We start from the raw sequence: 17,234 nt of genomic DNA, 5'->3' as shown, positions 1-17,234 counted from the left end.
GAGTGTGCGGAGCCTCAAGCCATTCGTCATAGCAGCTCCAAAGTGTATGAAGGTGGCATGGCTTTCATCCCACCTGTCCAGTGCTTCAGGTGGTGGACTGCTAAATCATCCACCATAAGCCCTGGATAGGACTGATCTCCCTTGTAGGAAATACAATGCCAACAATAAGAGTTGTAGTGCTCACCACAATCTTAACAATTATGGACAGGTCAACTACAATAGCTTCATTTTAATGCATATTATTTTCATCTAAATGTTCATCATGACAAGGTTAAGTGCAAATCATGGACTTGTTATCATGGTCACATGGATATATCAGACACCTGACTCACCTGATAAAGTGTACTGGTCCAATGCAACTGAATAAATATTGGCTACAATTTCACTTTGATGTGAGTAGGCATTCCCATACTAGATCTCCTGTTACAGTATTAAAAATAATTGCAATTTCCTTATAATATAATTTTCTTATAATATAAAAAGCCTGAAACTGTGTTTGAAAGAGAAAGTTCAGCATCATATCAGCTTTGAGGAATTGTTTACCACAGAGGATATTGGAATTATGTTGCTTTAATCTGTATGAATATGTTACAGTCAAAACCTGAAATCCATTATTACTAGTTCTGGCTAGTAAAAACTAGAAGATCCAGATGGCTTTGGAGGTTTGTAGTGTTGCCTAGGAAGTCCTAGAAAGTACCGCGCCTATTGGGAACTATCAGTTCCAACTAGGAAGAACTAGGAACTTTGGACATTTTCAAGGTACTGAAAACAGGGTTTTCCTAGCTGGAACTAGCTTTTTCCACTTTCTAGTTTTTACTAGACCAGTGGTTCCCAAAGTGGTGGGTTGTGATCCACCAGCCTGGGAAGCACTGGGCAATGCCTCTTTAAGGGACAGGGAGGAGGGAAGGCAGCTATGCAATCTCCAGGATCACGCTGCTAGTGGAACTGGAGGGGGGTTTTCTACTTACCTGCAGTCAGTGCTGTAGTCCTGGGGGGGGGTGCAGGGAGCCCTCTGCAGGGCAATCTGTGCCTGCAAAAGTGTGAAAAAAAAGAAATAAAGAAAAAGAAAAAAGAGCACTTTTGTCGTGAAAATCGGAAGTGCCCTTTCTTTTCTTTTCTTTTCTTTTCTTTACACTTTTGGAGGCACAGGGAGGCCTATGGAGGGCTCTCCATACCCCCCAAAATGCCCAGGGCTGCAGCACTGGCTGCAGGTAAGTAGAAAACCCCCTTCCTGTCCCTGGCAGCAGCACAATCCTGGGGATCATGCTGCTGCCTTTCCCTCTCCCCCGCAACAACTTACAGTGCTCCCAACTCCCTTTTAGGAATTTGGGAAGCACTGTACTAGAAAATACTAGAGACCTCCAACACCATCCATAGCATCTAGTTTTTCCTAGTTGGAATTTGGTTTTCCAGTCAAGCACGGTACTTTTCCAGTTTTCACTAGGTAATATGAGAAACCTCCAACACTGTCCGGAGCTTCTAGTTTTTACTAGTCAGAACTAGTAATAGTGGATTTTGGGTTTTTACTGTAACAAAAATATCCCTTTGCTCTAAGGAATCTATTCTTCCTGAACTCCTTCCTGTTGCTGACTATTCCACACTTTGATGCTACCTAGTACTGTCTGAAAATTCTGCTAGCTACCCCCATTGTGGTACCCATCTGTATTAATGGTGCCCCTATTTTTCAAGAAAGGTGGAAGTACAATGATGTAGTTTGATTCTTAGGTTAAAAAATGTAAGTGTGTGAATGAGTGGGATATGCTGGTGCTCTCTGATGATTTAGCACCCCGGGTTCAAAGAAGAGATCTCAGTGTAGAGTAAAGGCAGGAAAGGAAGGAGTAGTGCATGCTGGGTGTCTCTACAGTATCTGCCTTTTTGCTAGGAAGCTTAGTAAGAAAGGTTTCTAAAAGAGAGATGTTGCTGTCATGCCTTCTGAAAAAGTACTGTAATTTTTTTAAGGTGTCTAGCCCTCGACAAGCTGGTGATCTTACAGGGCTTACTGCCTCAGATCCAGCAAAGCATTTCATCGTGTGCCTAACTCCTAAGCTCATGAACAGTCTTATTGAATTATGTCAGAAGATTGTCAGAAGAACTAGGACAACCCTTTTGTGTGGAAAAAGGAGTCCAAAAGTATTATCAGAAACAGGTGTTCTAATTGGCCTACAAGGGTCTTCTCCACTCTTTGCAGAAGCTTGTCAAATTCCTGGTGCGTAGGAACACTTAACATGAGTAAAAACTGTAGTTGGGCAGAGGATTAGAGCGAGGAGCTTCTGCAATCATTGGCCTTTGGAACTCCTTTACAGTTCCATGCTACAGAGCTTTTGCCTCGGGCCAGCCTTTGCCGGAACCAGTTTGTAACCTCAGGCTAAGACAAAGTGAGCTAGGGTGGAAATATATTCAAGTTCACATGTTTCTCATGATAGAAAGGCCAGAATATCATAGAAACAGAAAACCAAGGGCTGCTGTATAGTGAATCAGACCCATAATCCAACAAGCCCAATGCTGTTTACTCTTGGTGGTACAGGCTTTCCTAGGAATTCAAGCATAGCAATATATTTTAAATTAAGCAATAACTTAACTTTAAGTTCCTCCTGGCCCTTATGCATACAGCGTATGACTTTTGTCACTGACTTTGGCTATGCACGCACTGAGCTTGAGCCAGCAGAAGGAATTCTCGGGCCTGTGCTGAGGGTCAAGAACCAGAATGGGGGAGCATAGCTTATGTCCTTGTCCCCAGGGAAGAGCAGGCCCTGCCAAAACTGGTGCCTGCCCACTCTTTGGGCTCCTGTACCCTTAGCATGGTGGCAGGTATAGGTTTCTTTCATTCTCAGTGGGCCACTAACAGTCTGAAGCCAGCTTGGTTCTGACTCAAGCTATTAGCTTGTGCGCACAGAGAGGAGCTAGGAACTTCCATGTATTATCTCACAGTTGCTGAGCCAGCAAGGTCAGTATAACGTCTTCACCTGCACCATGACCCCAAACTGAATCAGAGAGTAGGTCAGGAAGTCCCTCTTCTAGAAAGCTGCTACATGGTGCCAAGAATAAAACACATAGATCTGGTCAGCAGAGATCCTGGTTTGACAGTCCCAAGGCCTTATAATCAAGTAGTGTGCATGCATTAGTTAAGTATGCTTACATTATAAATCTTGGCTGTGTTTTTGAAAAGCAGCTTGAGTCTTATATAATTATTCAGTTCTCTTGCAAGGCAACTGTGTTTCTGTGTACAAGATTTTATTTTTTTTTTAACATGGGCTCTACAACTAATTCTAAAACCTGGCAGCTATAATTGTGTTCAGTTTGGGAAGAAGAGGCCCAATGACTTTTCAGAGTCCTGATTATTCCCTTCTTACAATATCAGCTCCTGCTCTCTGATACACATCTTTTAGAGTGTAAATTGCGACTGACATTAACAAGGGAATCTTGTGGCTATTGTATCTCTGCTCTTTTTGCCTGTGCAGACTGAACAGCTCGGCTTCATTGTCCTGCCATATTTTAGAACGTTAAAAGTAAACACTGTGATCACACTGTTTACTTCAATATTCCGCATTGTGCCAGCAAAACAACAAATTGGCAGTCAGCACTCTGGAGTCAGCCAGTGCTGAAACTACAGAATGGTCTGGAAAAGCAAAAAGTATGTCATCCTATTTGTGTTTTTTTCTATAATATAGGGAGGAAAAACCTCCTAACACTACATTTCAAAAGGCTTCTTTGTCACCTACTGTTATTCAGTAGCATTTGAATTGATTTTTGGATGGGGAGTTGAAGTTCCATTTCTCTGTAATTTAGAGCTGGTCTATATTCATACCTAAAACTGTAATTGCAATTTAAAGAGGCAGTTCGGTCCTCTAACCTGCATTCCCATTCTGGTTCCTTATCATACCCCTTCATGTATAGCATAAACTCTTTTCCCATCTCCATTGCGTTCCTTGACCACATTCCCCTTTCACTTTTATTGTCCATAGTTGCAAAGGTCACTCATGCCATTCAGGTGACCTAGTTTAATCCATTACATAGAGACTGTTGCAATCACCCTGTGACAAGAATATCATGGAATAAGAGATAAGGGATAAGTGAATTTCTCCTATATTGTTTTATTGTTCAGTAGGTTCACTCTGCACTGCATTCTGATCTTCCTGAATTCCATTTAACTGGGAGAATGTCTAAAATTAATCCTGGACTGAAACACGCACAGTTTGTAGCATCTTTCCAGCCCTTCATTTGCATCATTCTTCACCCCCACATTACTAATGTGTACCATGTATGTTGACAAAACAATGCAAAAAAAAAAGGAACTTGCCCATACGTGATCGCTGTGATTTCACATGATTGTATCAAGATACCTTCTGAATATCGTTTTACTGGTGCAATCATGCACTACTATATACTGGAGAAAAATTGTATGAAAAAACCTTGAGGTTGTTATACATAACATCATGTCAAGGGTGCTATCTTGTAGTTTAATCAGTGATAATCTGGAGAGAAAAACAAAATACATGCATGAGCCGAAGGGTTCGAAAGCTCTGACAAGTATTGCCAAACAGCTTGGATACAAAATAAGAAAATTTTTTTAAAAAGATAAAAAGAACAACGGAACATTCTGCATGCAATGGCTCACTTTGGAAATAAGATTAGCGGCCCAATCCTATCCCAGGCTAGTGCTAGTCTTCCAGAAGATGGCTGCCACAAACAGCCAGGAGCTAGCAATAAGTTCCCCACTGAGTATCAGGTAGGCATTTGAGAGTGGAGGGCGGGCAGCGGAAGGGCAGAAGGGGGCAAAACTGGGTGGAGGGAGGGCAGGCAGGTAGGCAGGCAGGCAGGAGAGCAGTTCAGGCCTGGGAGAAAGCTGGGGACAGCACCAGAGGCTGCTACCAGATTATATCCCCCTTCCTGCACCTCCAAGCCCTTTCCCCTTCTTGTGGAAACATACCATCTGAAGGGGTGCTTTATGATATAGTAGACCACCAGACAATGATTCTTGAGAAAGGGCCACCTTCTGAAAATCATAGCCTTTCCAGGAATCTTTCATAGGGCAGTTTACTGTAGGCAAAACTGTTTAGCTAAGTCCCACAGTCCATTTTCTGCAAAATGGAGAATAAGTACTATGCCACCTGAATCTGCTTTCTGTGCGTATGCTGAACATTACAGTCCTGTCTACCTTCCAATTGTTTCCAATACACTTAATTCCAAGTGTAATCTTCCTTTGGTCAGAGATAACCCCATTGCTCTCAGCATTGAGACAATCAAACCTGGCCTCTACCTGGTTCGATAAGACAACCACTGGTCACATCAGTGCACTCAGGAACATGATGTAATAAGTGGCAACTGAGAATCACAACAAAACCTACTTAAAATTCTCACCTTTATATTAGGGCATGTTTGTATGGGAGCTTTCTTTTCTCTTGTTGTTCATTAGCACACATTTTTGTATCAGGAAAAAAAAACACCATGTTGCACTGTATTTTTATGTATTTTTTTTTTCCTGCTATATTAATTTGTCTCCAACACTTTCTTTGGTTACATGACTCCAGCGATGTCTCATGCAAACGGTTGGATGCACTGACGTACATCTCTTTCTGACACATGCACAACTTCAAAGAGCACTATGCACACTTGTAAGCACTGCCACACATGCACAAACCTCCCATTCCTACAAGCCCAGAGAGACACTTCCCAACTTTTGGGAGAGGTTTTGCATAGGGCACGGAGAGATGGGCCCCAGAGTATGATCTGAAGGCACATGGTGCTGCTGCTGATGGCTGAATGCTACCTCCAGATTCAGAGGCAGTGAGCTTCTGAATACTAGTTATAGGGGAGCAATGTTGGGAGAGGGCTATGCCTGTCCCTTCTGCTTCTGGACTACCCAGAGAGAGCTGGTGGGCCACTGTGAGAAACAGGATGTTGGATTAGCAGGATCTTTGGCCTGATTCTGCAGGGATCAGCAACTAATACAGCAACTGAAGTTAAAGCAGGCCTAGGTTAGACCCTGGATGGACAACCACTTGGAAATACCATATACATTTCTTATGATGGAAAAAGTCAGGAAATAAATAAGGAAAGGGCCTTAGAACAAGGGCAGAAGTCCTGCTTGTAGCTTATTGGATCACATCCCAGACATCCCATGTGGATGTTCTCATGTCTTTCACTAACAATCTGGAGAACAGAGATTGAATATTCTAGTCACTGCCTTTTTAAATACTAAGGGGTTGGTTTCATATCAGTGCACTTACAAGGAATTAAACTGACAACAAGCATCTTTTGATGTTCAAAGCTTTTTTGGTTTGAGAAAAAGACATGGTGGTTTTGTTTTTTAAAGATCTTGAAAGCAACAGCTACTATAGCTTTTTTTTTTTATTAGAAACACAAAGCTCCAAAGTTAAAGCCGAGAAAGAAGGTATTTAATAACATCATTAAGGATAACATCATTAAAAACTAGCTGTTACCAAACAGGTGCAAAATTGTTAAATTGATGTTAATGACAGCAACAGTGAGTGTTACCACCTATCTAACTATGACACTTATACAACAGTATCACTGTGGCGTGCCATTTAGGGAACTGCAGCATACATGCACACATAAAAGAGAGTCTGCATTGATGATAGTAGAAGCCAAAATTTATAAATTGAAGAGCAGTGAGCATTTATCTCCAGAACAGTAAAAGCCCCTTCTATGAAGGAGGAGGGAAGAGGGGAAAAAAACTTTCACTAGATCTAACATATCATTAAGTCACAGCATTGCTCCATATCTTGCAGCTTCAAGCTAATTTCTAGCCTGACTATCTTTTAATCCCTTTAAGATCCTTTCCAATTAAAACAGATGGTAAATATGCTCTTAGAAGAATACGTGGAATATTAACCGAGAATTGTACAAAGTGTTGCCCTCAAGATTCACAGTGGCTTTCCAAGAATATATCCTCCTGAATATATCTATATCTATATATATACACAACAGTATCACTGTGTATTGATAGATAGATAGATAGATATCAGTATATACATAGACAGACAGATAAAGGAGTAATATATATATATATATATATATATATATATATATATATATATAATCCTATTGGGCTGCCCCACTGGCAGAACTAGCGTTTGGCCTTGTGGCAGTCGCAAAACATTCGCAAAAGTCACACCGGCAGTGCACACCAGTGGATCCCCAAGGACCCCCAAATGGAGGTAAGTTGGTGGGGGAGGTGGGATGGGGAGGGTGGAAGAGGGGTACAGGAGAGTGGAACAGTGTGGTGATGGGGTGGGGCATGGGATGGGGAGGTGACAGAGGATGGGTGGATTGGGTTTGGGAAGGGGGTGGGCTTGGCAGCAGCAGTGGTCAATTGAATCCTAGCCCCCTTCCTGGGCCCAATCCAATGATGCAGGTTCACATGGACTTGCACCAGCAGTTTTGCTGGTTCAGGTCTGAGTAAACCCCATGCCGTGGAGGCTTACTCCCAGGTAAGGAAATACCGTATTTTTCGCTCCATAAGACACACCTGACCATAAGACGCACCTAGTTTTTAGGTGAGAAAAACAAGGAAAAAATATTCTGAACCAAATAGTGTAATAAAATATTTAATAAACTATAACAGAATAACATTTGAACCATGTAAAGTGAACAGCAGTCAACAGTGGCATTAAGAACCATTATCACTGTCATTAACAAATGGAGAGACTTAAAGGTTTGAGCACTCTAGTTTTCTGGAAACACCAAGAACTCATCATCGCTAGAGTCAGAATTTATGAAGCTCACAAAAGCAGGTGCACACAAATAGGGGATCACATTATCTTTCTGCTACAATGATGTTCTGCCAAATTCCAATCCACTGGGCCTCGTGCCCGCTTAAGGCTGATCAGTCCCCCTTGTGCAACTCACCAGTGCAGCAAGCAAAAATGAGTCCAGTTCCAGTCCACAGATGCCAAGTAAATCAGTCCCATCATTCAGAGTTACCAAATCAGAGTCCAGAGCCAATAAGCCAAATTACAGTCCAAAGTCAGGTTCCAGGTAGGTCAGTTAAATCCATCAGGGTATCCAAGTCCAGTCACAATCCACAGTCAGATTCCAAATTCAATAAACCCAGTCAGTCTCCTCCCCTACCTCCAACCTACACTCCTTCAAAACCCACAAACCCTTTCTTCCTCTGGTACTCCTTATATCCCTGAGGGCCCTATTGCCTTCCAGTGACTGCAGCTGTGCAGCACACTCTGCTGGATGCCCAGGCCTTACCCTTAAAGGGGCCACTGCTGACATCACATCTACCTCCTCACCAGATCTTCCTGGATTCCAATACAAGGGGGGGGGGAGCAGATCTCTATACAGACCAGTGCAAAAACAGGGGAAAGGTGTGGGGGAGGTAAGATCTTTGTATAGGCATCACAGCAAGACCAGTGCAAAACCCCTTGCACACAGAACCAACAGATGGAAGTGGGGGGGGGGGTGCAGATCTCCATACATAGCAGTGCAAAAGCAGGGGAAAAGTGTGGGGGAGGTAAGATCTCTGTATAGGCATCACAGTAAGACCATTGCAAAACCCCTTGCACACAGAACCAACAGATGGAAGTGGGGGGGGGGGTGCAGATCTCCATACATAGCAGTGCAAAAGCAGGGGAAAAGTGTGGGGGAGGTAAGATCTCTGTATAGGCATCACAGTAAGACCATTGCAAAACCCCTTGCACACAGAACCAACAGATGGAAGTGGGGGGGGGTGCAGATCTCCATACATAGCAGTGCAAAAGCAGGGGAAAAGTGTGGGGGAGGTAAGATCTCTGTATAGGCATCACAGTAAGACCATTGCAAAACCCCTTGCACACAGAACCAACAGATGGAAGTGGGGGGGGGGTGCAGATCTCCATACATAGCAGTGCAAAAGCAGGGGAAAAGTGTGGGGGAGGTAAGATCTCTGTATAGGCATCACAGCAAGACCATTGCAAAACCCCTTGCACACAGAACCAACAGATGGAAGTGGGGGGGGGGCGCAGATCTCCATACATAGCAGTGCAAAAGCAGGGGAAAAGTGTGGGGCAGGTAAGATCTCTGTATAGGCATCACAGCAAGACCATTGCAAAACCCCTTGCACACAGAACCAACAGATGGAAGTGGGGGGGGGTGCAGATCTCCATACATACCAGTGCAAAAGCAGGGGAAAAGTGTGGGGCAGGTAAGATCTCTGTATAGACATCACAGCAAGACCATTGCAAAACCCCTTGCACACAGAACCAACACATGGAAGTGGGGGGGGGGTGCAGATCTCCATACATACCAGTGCAAAAGCAGGGGAAAAGTGTGGGGCAGGTAAGATCTCTGTATAGGCATCACAGCAAGACCATTGCAAAACCCCTTGCACACAGAACCAACAGATGGAAGTGGGGGGGGGGGTGCAGATCTCCATACATACCAGTGCAAAAGCAGGGGAAAGGTAAGTCAGCCCCAGTAGAGCCAATGGGGCTCACTCCCAGGGATGAGTGGATGGGAGAAAAGCCTGCCAGCGCCTCCTCTCCCAGGGAGGAGCCCGTCTCAGTCCCTGGGCTCCCTGGACTCACTCCCTAGGCTCACAAGCCTGCCAGGGGCTCACTCCTAGGGATGCGTGGACAGGAGAGAAGCCCGCGATTGACTCATTTCACCTGGAGATGGACTGGCAGCTCGAGGATCGACATAATGAGCACCCCTGCTCTAGGGGCTTGCTCAGCAAGACTGCCATCCCACCCACGCTTTCCTGGGAGTGAGCCCCAGTGACTCTGAGACTTACTTCTGAGTAGACACGCGGGCTTTCTCAGCGAGCCTGCCACGCCACCCACCCACCCCCGCTTTCCTGGGAGTGAGCCCCAGTGAGTCTGAGACTTACTTCTGAGTAGACACCTGGGCTTGCCAAGCGAGCCTGCCATCCCCCCCCCTTTCCTGGGAGTGAGTCCCAGTGACTCTGAGACTTACTTCTGAGTAGACACATGGGCTTTCGCAGCGAGCCTGCCATCCCACCCATCCACCCCTGCTTTCCTGGGAGTGAACCCCAGTGACTCTGAGACTTACTTCTGAGTAGACACATGGGCTTTCGCAGCGAGCCTGCCATCACACCCACCCACCCCCGCTTTCCTGGGAGTGAACCCCAGTGACTCTGAGGCTTACTTCTGAGTAGACATGCGGGCTTGCTCAGCAAGACTGCCACCCCACCCACGCTTTCCTGGGAAGCGGAGCCGAGCGGGCAGGGGGCGGGGCCAGGGGCGGAGTTTTTTTTTTTTTTTTTTTTTTTTTTTTGCAGTATTCGCTCCATAAGATGCACACACTTTTCCCCCCACTTTTTGGGGGGGGGGGAAAGTGCGTCTTATAGAGCGAAAAATACGGTAGGTATTCCCTTACCCAGAAGAGACCTCCACAACTGCTCCCCCGGGTAGGATGCAGCAGTAGTCATGTCAGTGCCACTGCTTCAGTGGGGGGGGGGGGGAGAATAGATTTAGGCCCATTAAAATCTCAGAAGAATGAAATTGTTGTTTGCTAGTAATGAAAAGCTAGCACAGTAGGCACCAACTGAGTAGGTCAAGAGAGAGTAGGTCTATGTTGAGGCCCTATTGGGGCATTATCAGGATTGACCAGATCTGTGGAGCCTGTGGATTGACCAACTGTGGAGCCACACCCACACAGAGGGACACAGCCAGGCTGACCCCTGATGCTCTCAGTACTAGCAGCAGCAGTGGTGCAGCGTGACTGTGTAGCCACTATGCCTGGAATCCATCTACAAATTTAGACATCCCCCAGAAGCTTCTGTGATAAGAGAAACTACTCCCATTGGTCATCCTTAACTTGAGAGGAATTGATTGGGCCACTTCAGATTTGGGCCAATCAATTGATTTGGGCCACTTCAGAACCAGGGGACATCCACTAAAATTGAGTGTTGGGAGAGTTAGAACAGACAAAAGAAAATATTTCTTTACTCAGCGTGTGGTTGGTCTGTGGAACTCTTTGCCACAGGATGTGGTGATGGCGACTGGCCTGGATGCCTTTAAAAGGGGATTGGACAAGTTTCTGGAGGAAAAATCCATTACGGGATGCAAGCCATGATGTGTATGCGCAACCTCCTGATTTTAGAAATGGGTTATGTCAGAATGCCAGATGCAAGGGAGGGCACCAGGATGAGGTCTCTTGTTATCTGGTGTGCTCCTTGGGGCATTTGGTGGGCTGCTGTGAGATACAGGAAGCTGGACTAGATGGGCCTATGGCCTGATCCAGTGGGGCTGTTCTTATGTTCTTATGTTCAGATTTAACTTCCAGAAAAATTCAAAAATCTGGAAGTATGAAGAATCCCTCCGAGAAATGTAATTTTGTTTACTGCTTATTTCCCCGTGGCATCACACTGATATTTTACTTAAGGAGTAAAATATTTTTTTAAGGAGTACAGGTATTTTATTTGAGTAACTCTCAAAAATCACTTAAAATTTTACTTTAGGTGAAACTTTGGTGGCAACTCTAGAGCGTAGTTCTTCACAAGACATAGAACGTGCACAGGTTCAGAAAAAATGAAGGGTAACCTTTCCTATTTGTGTCACCATTCCATGTCTACATTTGCTACCCTCCACAGCACACATTGTTGGCAACAGTATCAAATGACCAAATGAGCATAATTCAGGCAAAGATATAAAATAACAATAGTTTGGAAGAAACAAATGGAAATGGAGTCACCATACCGTAACAACCAGGTCCGCCTGTCGCATTTATCCCAGGTCCAGTGAATCCCAAGCGGCAGTAACAACCAGGGCTTCCATTGCGAATTTCGCATTTTGCATGCTTATGACATGGTTTGGTGCAGTTCTGGATAGCATGGCTGCAGTCCAACAGTGTGGACATAAACACTAAACAGAATGAAAACAATTGTTAGTAGATCATGCACAGAATTCTAAGAGCAGTTCCGTGCAAACACTGTGGGGGCTCAGGCAGTGTGATGGTACGAGAACCTAATTACTGAATAGGTACTTGCTCTAAAACAAAATTATGAATCCAGTTCTGAAATAACTATTTGCACCTGAATCTCCCTGTCCATAGTTACTAGTGGGTGGGTTAAAAAAATACTAGGAAAGCATAATTTCAAAGCACAGTTAAGAAAAATGAACCAGGATCAAACTGCGGTTTCAAATCCTGATTTGTTTCAAAATCCTGTGGTTTTGAGTCCTGATTATTTATTTATTTATTTATTCATTCACATTTTTATACCACCCTTCCTCCAAAGAGCTCAGAGCGGTTTACACAGCTGCTCCTCCCCTCCTTCTTGTCCTCACAACAACCCTGTGAGGTAGGTGAGGCTGAGAGAAAGTGACTGGCCCAAGGTCACCCAGGAAGCTTTGTGGCTGAGGGGAGATTTGAACCTGGATCATCCAGGTCTAAGTCCACCTCCCAAACCACTACACCATCCTGGCTCTCACCAAAGATTCCCCAATTCATGCATAATGGAGAACTGTGGTTTCCTTCAAAGCAAAAGTGAATGCTTTCACTTTTCTCTCATGTGTTATTGAGGAGGGTAGCTGGAGGAGCCCACAACACCTACAATTCTCTCAGGCTTGTTATTTTAGCAGGAAATCATGATTTCCTTTTACACGTGAAACTACTGTTAGTGTCAAGATGCAAACTTCTCTTGAAGAGTTAGCCTCAGGATGCATTCAGCCGACTCAAAATGGCATACACATAAAAAAGAAAAGAAAACTGTGATTTCGATATAGCTTTCAAGATGTCTATGTGTTTCTGTATCGTTGCACTGAGAAAAATAACTCCTAATCCAAACAACACAGCAGAGAACTATCAATTAGATTTCCCATTAACGAGCATTTCAAAAGTATATTCCCTTTAAATGATGTAACACTGTAGTCACATGGAAGATTATATTTTGTTGTAATGCATCATTGTTTTCCCATTTCAGTTCCCATTTTTCAAGACTATGGCCAAAATCCTGTTATTGAGGAATGGTTTTGCATTAGAGCAACTGCTTTTCACACTGAAGACTCCACATTCATTCCCTGGCCTCTGTAGGTAGGGCGGAGGAAAAAAGAATTCTTGCTTAAAACCCAGGAGAACCAGTGATGACAAGTTAGCGAAGTACCCATGATCTAAGGTGGCTTCTCAAGAGCAGATCATAGATTTGGTGTTGGGAACCAAACCACAAACAAACAGGCTCTTAATCTCTACCAAGACCTGATGATTGTGGCCAAAAGATGAGTCACAAAAGGTTACTTTTCAAATCCCCAACATTGTCTTTAAATAACAACAAAAGAAACAGAATGCTAAATTTCAGAAAATGAGCCATTCTGTCCATTTTGCTCATTGGGAGCAAAGCTCAGGCTGCTGCTCTATCATTTCTTTAGATCAGTGATGGCAAACCTTTTGACTTGGCTTGTCAAAAATTTGGAAAATGCCTAACTTGACTCTGCTGGTGTGTCACCCCCCCCCCCCAACAAAAGAGAAACAATTCTTTACATATTCATTTATTAAAAAAAAATACAGTCCAATCGTGTGTGGTGCTAGCATTATATAAAGAAACGTCAAATAATTACAAAAATGAAATATGAATTAAAAAACTCAATTGTTGTCTGGTGTTGGTGAACCCTGGCATGTCACCCAAAACATTGTGGACTTGTAACCTTTGACACACGTCTTAGGTTCACCATCACTGCTTTAGATCATGGTTCTCGTGTTACAGTTCTAAGATAAATGTCACATTTGAAACAGAAGTAGCTTTCCACAAATAATAATGACTAAAATATTTTTAAGGTTAAGACTAAAACAACTTGTAAATTTCTTTCTTATATTGTGTTTTTATAACACAAATTATTAATGTGTCTCTGTGCTCCAGAGAACTTCTTTAAGTTTAAAAAAAATCCATGCCATTTGTGTGAATGGTGAAGACCAGACGTGATTGTGAGGAGCTCCAGAAGGATCTCTCCAAACTGGCAGAATGGGCAGCAAAATGGCAGATGCGTTTCAATGTAAGTAAGTGTAACGTCATGCACATTGGGGCAAAAAATCAAAACTTCACATATAGGCTAATGGGTTCTGAACTGTCTGTGACAGATCAGGAGAGAGATCTTGGGGTGGTGGTGGACAGGTCGATGGAAGTGTTGACCCAATGTGCAGCGGTAGTAAAGAAGGCCAATTCTATGCTTGGGATCATTAGAAAAGGTATTGAGAACAAAACAGCTAATATAATAATGCCGTTCCACAAATTGATGGTAAGGCCACACCTGGAGTATTGTGTCCAGTTCTGGTTGCCACATCTCAAAAATCCATTACGGGTTACAAGCCATGATGTGTATGTGCAACCTCCTGATTTTAGAAATGGGCTATGTAAGAATGCCAATGCAAGGGAGGGCACCAGGATGCAGGTCTCTTGTTATCTGGTGTGCTCCCTGGGCATTTGGTGGGCTGCTGTGAGATACAGGAAGCTGGACTAGATAGGCCAATGGCCTGATCCAGTGGGGCTGTTCTTATGTTCTTATGTGATATGGTTTGACACATCAGAGTGTCATGTTAGCATTGACATATTTTGCGCTGATAACAACATCCCTGCCTGCTCAAGGTGCAGTCTGAATTAATTCAAACCAATAAGATTCTTGTCATTCATTTGAATGAGAAAGGCTTGAATGTACCATTCCCCCTAGCCACTGGACTTTCTCTTCTGAAACAGCTTTGCCAAAGCTAGTAGCGGCAATATCAGTTATAGTGCCTGCCATAACCAAACCTCTTAAGGGTTTTAACTATTATAGCCTTCAGATTCTTCCATCATGCAATCCTTTCCTTCCTCCACCCTCCTCTTCATTCATCCTCCACCCCCCCTCTTCATTCATTTAGAAAAGAACATCACCTACCTAGGAACAGAAGAACTTTCATGGGTGGTGTTTCTACGAAGTGCACAGTGCCAAGTCCTTTTGTACCCAAAAGATCACGTTTGCCACAGGATGGCTGAACATGTGCCAAATGTTCACACATGCCCATTAGGAGAGTAAAATCCAGCAAAATTGTAGTTCTTATGCTGCCATTTCCCCTCTAGTCTGCTTCTACAAACAGGTGAAGGACAACAGAAAGAAGGTGCAAACAACAGAACAATCAAGAGAGGGTGGAAAAAGAACTATCTGAAAAAGCTGATGAAACAAATGAAGAAGTGTGGGTGAGCACAGAGGTAGAGCAGGGCTCAGACACAAACACAAGGTTTGAGCCTCTGAGATGTTAAGGACCAAAGGAGAATGGAGGGTGAGAGAAGTGGAACATTGGAGGAAAAGACGGAGACTGGCACACTGGATGGAGATGCAGACTGAAAGCAACTTACCAAGCAAGAAACAGGCAGACTAGGAATCAAGAGAAATAATGGAGACAAGGCAGCTGCCAGCATCCCATCACCCTTGCCTGAAGATGGCCAAGCAAATCAGAACTCTAGCATCCCAAAAATAATTAGTGAAGCCTGTGCTTTCTTGTTTCTCTTTTGATGGTTTTCTTTGGTTTTCCTGGATGTCCCAACTGCTGCCTGAAATTCTGTCACTTTAAGAACAGTAACTTGAGAAGGAGTAACAGGAAATCCACTGAGATTTCTTTTGTGTGGAAAACAAAGATATAAAGCCAAAGGAGGAAGAAGGCAGGAAGCTGAATGTACAACATGGAATTTCAGGGCCAGCAGGGAAGCTTTTAAGCAGGGAGGGACATGTTAAGGCCCTGATGGATGACGTTATAATAACCAGAGGTGGAAAGAAGTGACAAAGACCACGTAGGAGGGTAGATCAGGCTTTTGCGACATCAAGTACATAGAATGGAGAAAAGATCTATGGAAATAGCATGTGAAAACACCCATACGTAAATGAAAGCCATAGAAGTCAGTTGTTGTTTCCTGTTGTAAGACCTTTTTGTCATTACTGTGGAAGGTTGCTGAGATGCTATTCTAAATTCCATAGTGGTTGAGAAGGAATAGTAAAGAATGCCTTGTGTGTGTAAGTAGGGGGACTCGGCTCTTATCTTACTTACACTATTATCTTTCAGTCTCTGATATAACTGGAGTTCAGTTGCCAAACTGATCTGCTATGAGAAAAGTCTTAGAACTCTTTGTTTGCTTCAACATCTCACTCCTGAGCATCTTGTCAAACGTTACTTTACAAGGAGATCACCTCCACATAGGGAAAAAAAAAATTCAGAAAGGGAATAAAATCAGTAGATAAGACTCTCAGACAAACATTGCTTTTCACTGCATATCCTCTGCTGGAAGCATCAGGAAGTCCTTTCTCCCCTGGACAGGTGTCACCTGGGAGTGGTCCTAAGCAAGTATCAGTCTTGGGTAAATTTTGGCACTCTGTTCTGAAATATCACTCTCATCCTATTCCTAGCAGGCTTTCAAAAAGGGTCAACAAAAAAGCAGCCCACAAAATAATTTGCATAGCACAAATAGTCCCCTGTCCCAAAAAGGATCAGGATCTAAAAAGTTGCCGAAGAAACTCCAACAAACAGCCACTAGAAGAGGCACTGTGCCAGGGCAAATAGGGACAGTTGTTCTCCCCCTGCTTGCAATAAGAGCTCCAACTCTTTAAAAGTGCCTCTTTGCCCAATTAGTAGGGGAGCCTCTTTTCTATCCTGTTGGGTTAAATGTCAGCTATGAGAGCTAGATGTTAAGGGGGATGGACGTCAGCTGCTGAAAACCCCACACCTTTTCATCATTCCTCCCGCCATACCATCTAGAAACACTTGAAATCATTGTTTCTGAATTTCCCTGGCTTTCACTCCATTTCCTTGGTCACCCCTTGAAGAGGCAGGGAAACTTGGAGAATAATGATATCATGTCACATGTTTTGTATGACTTGATATTGACAGAGAGAACTGGAGCTGCTGCGGCTGTTTTCAGCAGCAGCCACAGCCACACCATCTCCATAAAGTCTAGTTCTGGCCTGACAGCACTATCTGATCCATATATCTGGTTTGGACAGCAAAGGTGGATGTGGCTGTCCCAGTGATCACCCTACAATCTGGAATCCATTCTTTTTGATGTCTAGACAGGATCATGAGGATTTTATGGTTAGAACTTCCTGGGTCTTTTTTCTTTTTCAAAAATCAGTGCGGGGGGGGGGCACTGAAATTGAGATTTTCTTTCTGCCCCACATTGACTTCCAAAGCCTCTGTTAGCTGTGGAAAAGAAAACACTGTGTCCATGTTTTCCCCTCCACTAATAGCAGCTTTTGGAGGGAAGGCAGTGGTGGTGGGGGGGTGAGCATCTGGATTAAGCCATGTTATCGGCA

The 17,234-nt window shown here is 43.8% G+C and overlaps 1 protein-coding gene across 3 annotated transcripts in view; it reads right to left on the bottom strand.

Moving 5' to 3' along the window:
• ADGRL4 (adhesion G protein-coupled receptor L4) overlaps window positions 1-15,525 on the bottom strand; it is a 115,239-nt gene extending 99,714 nt beyond the window's left edge. For 2 of the 3 annotated variants that reach the window (XM_066625205.1, XM_066625207.1), the window contains exons 1-2: window positions 14,832-15,525; window positions 11,667-11,831 (exon numbers count right to left, since the gene is read on the bottom strand). In XM_066625205.1, coding sequence (XP_066481302.1) covers window positions 11,667-11,831; window positions 14,832-14,958 — 292 coding nt within the window. In that variant the 5' untranslated portion in view covers window positions 14,959-15,525. The remainder of the gene's footprint in view (window positions 1-11,666; window positions 11,832-14,831) is intronic. The other variant, XM_066625206.1, reaches the window with a different exon arrangement.
• Window positions 15,526-17,234: the final 1,709 nt, after the last annotated feature.

This window comes from Tiliqua scincoides, chromosome 4 (genome assembly GCF_035046505.1).
Source record: "Tiliqua scincoides isolate rTilSci1 chromosome 4, rTilSci1.hap2, whole genome shotgun sequence".
Classification (NCBI taxonomy): Eukaryota; Metazoa; Chordata; class Lepidosauria; order Squamata; family Scincidae; genus Tiliqua; species Tiliqua scincoides.
The sequence above is the reverse complement of the archived record's forward strand: the minus strand, read 5'-3'. Positions and strand labels throughout refer to the sequence as shown.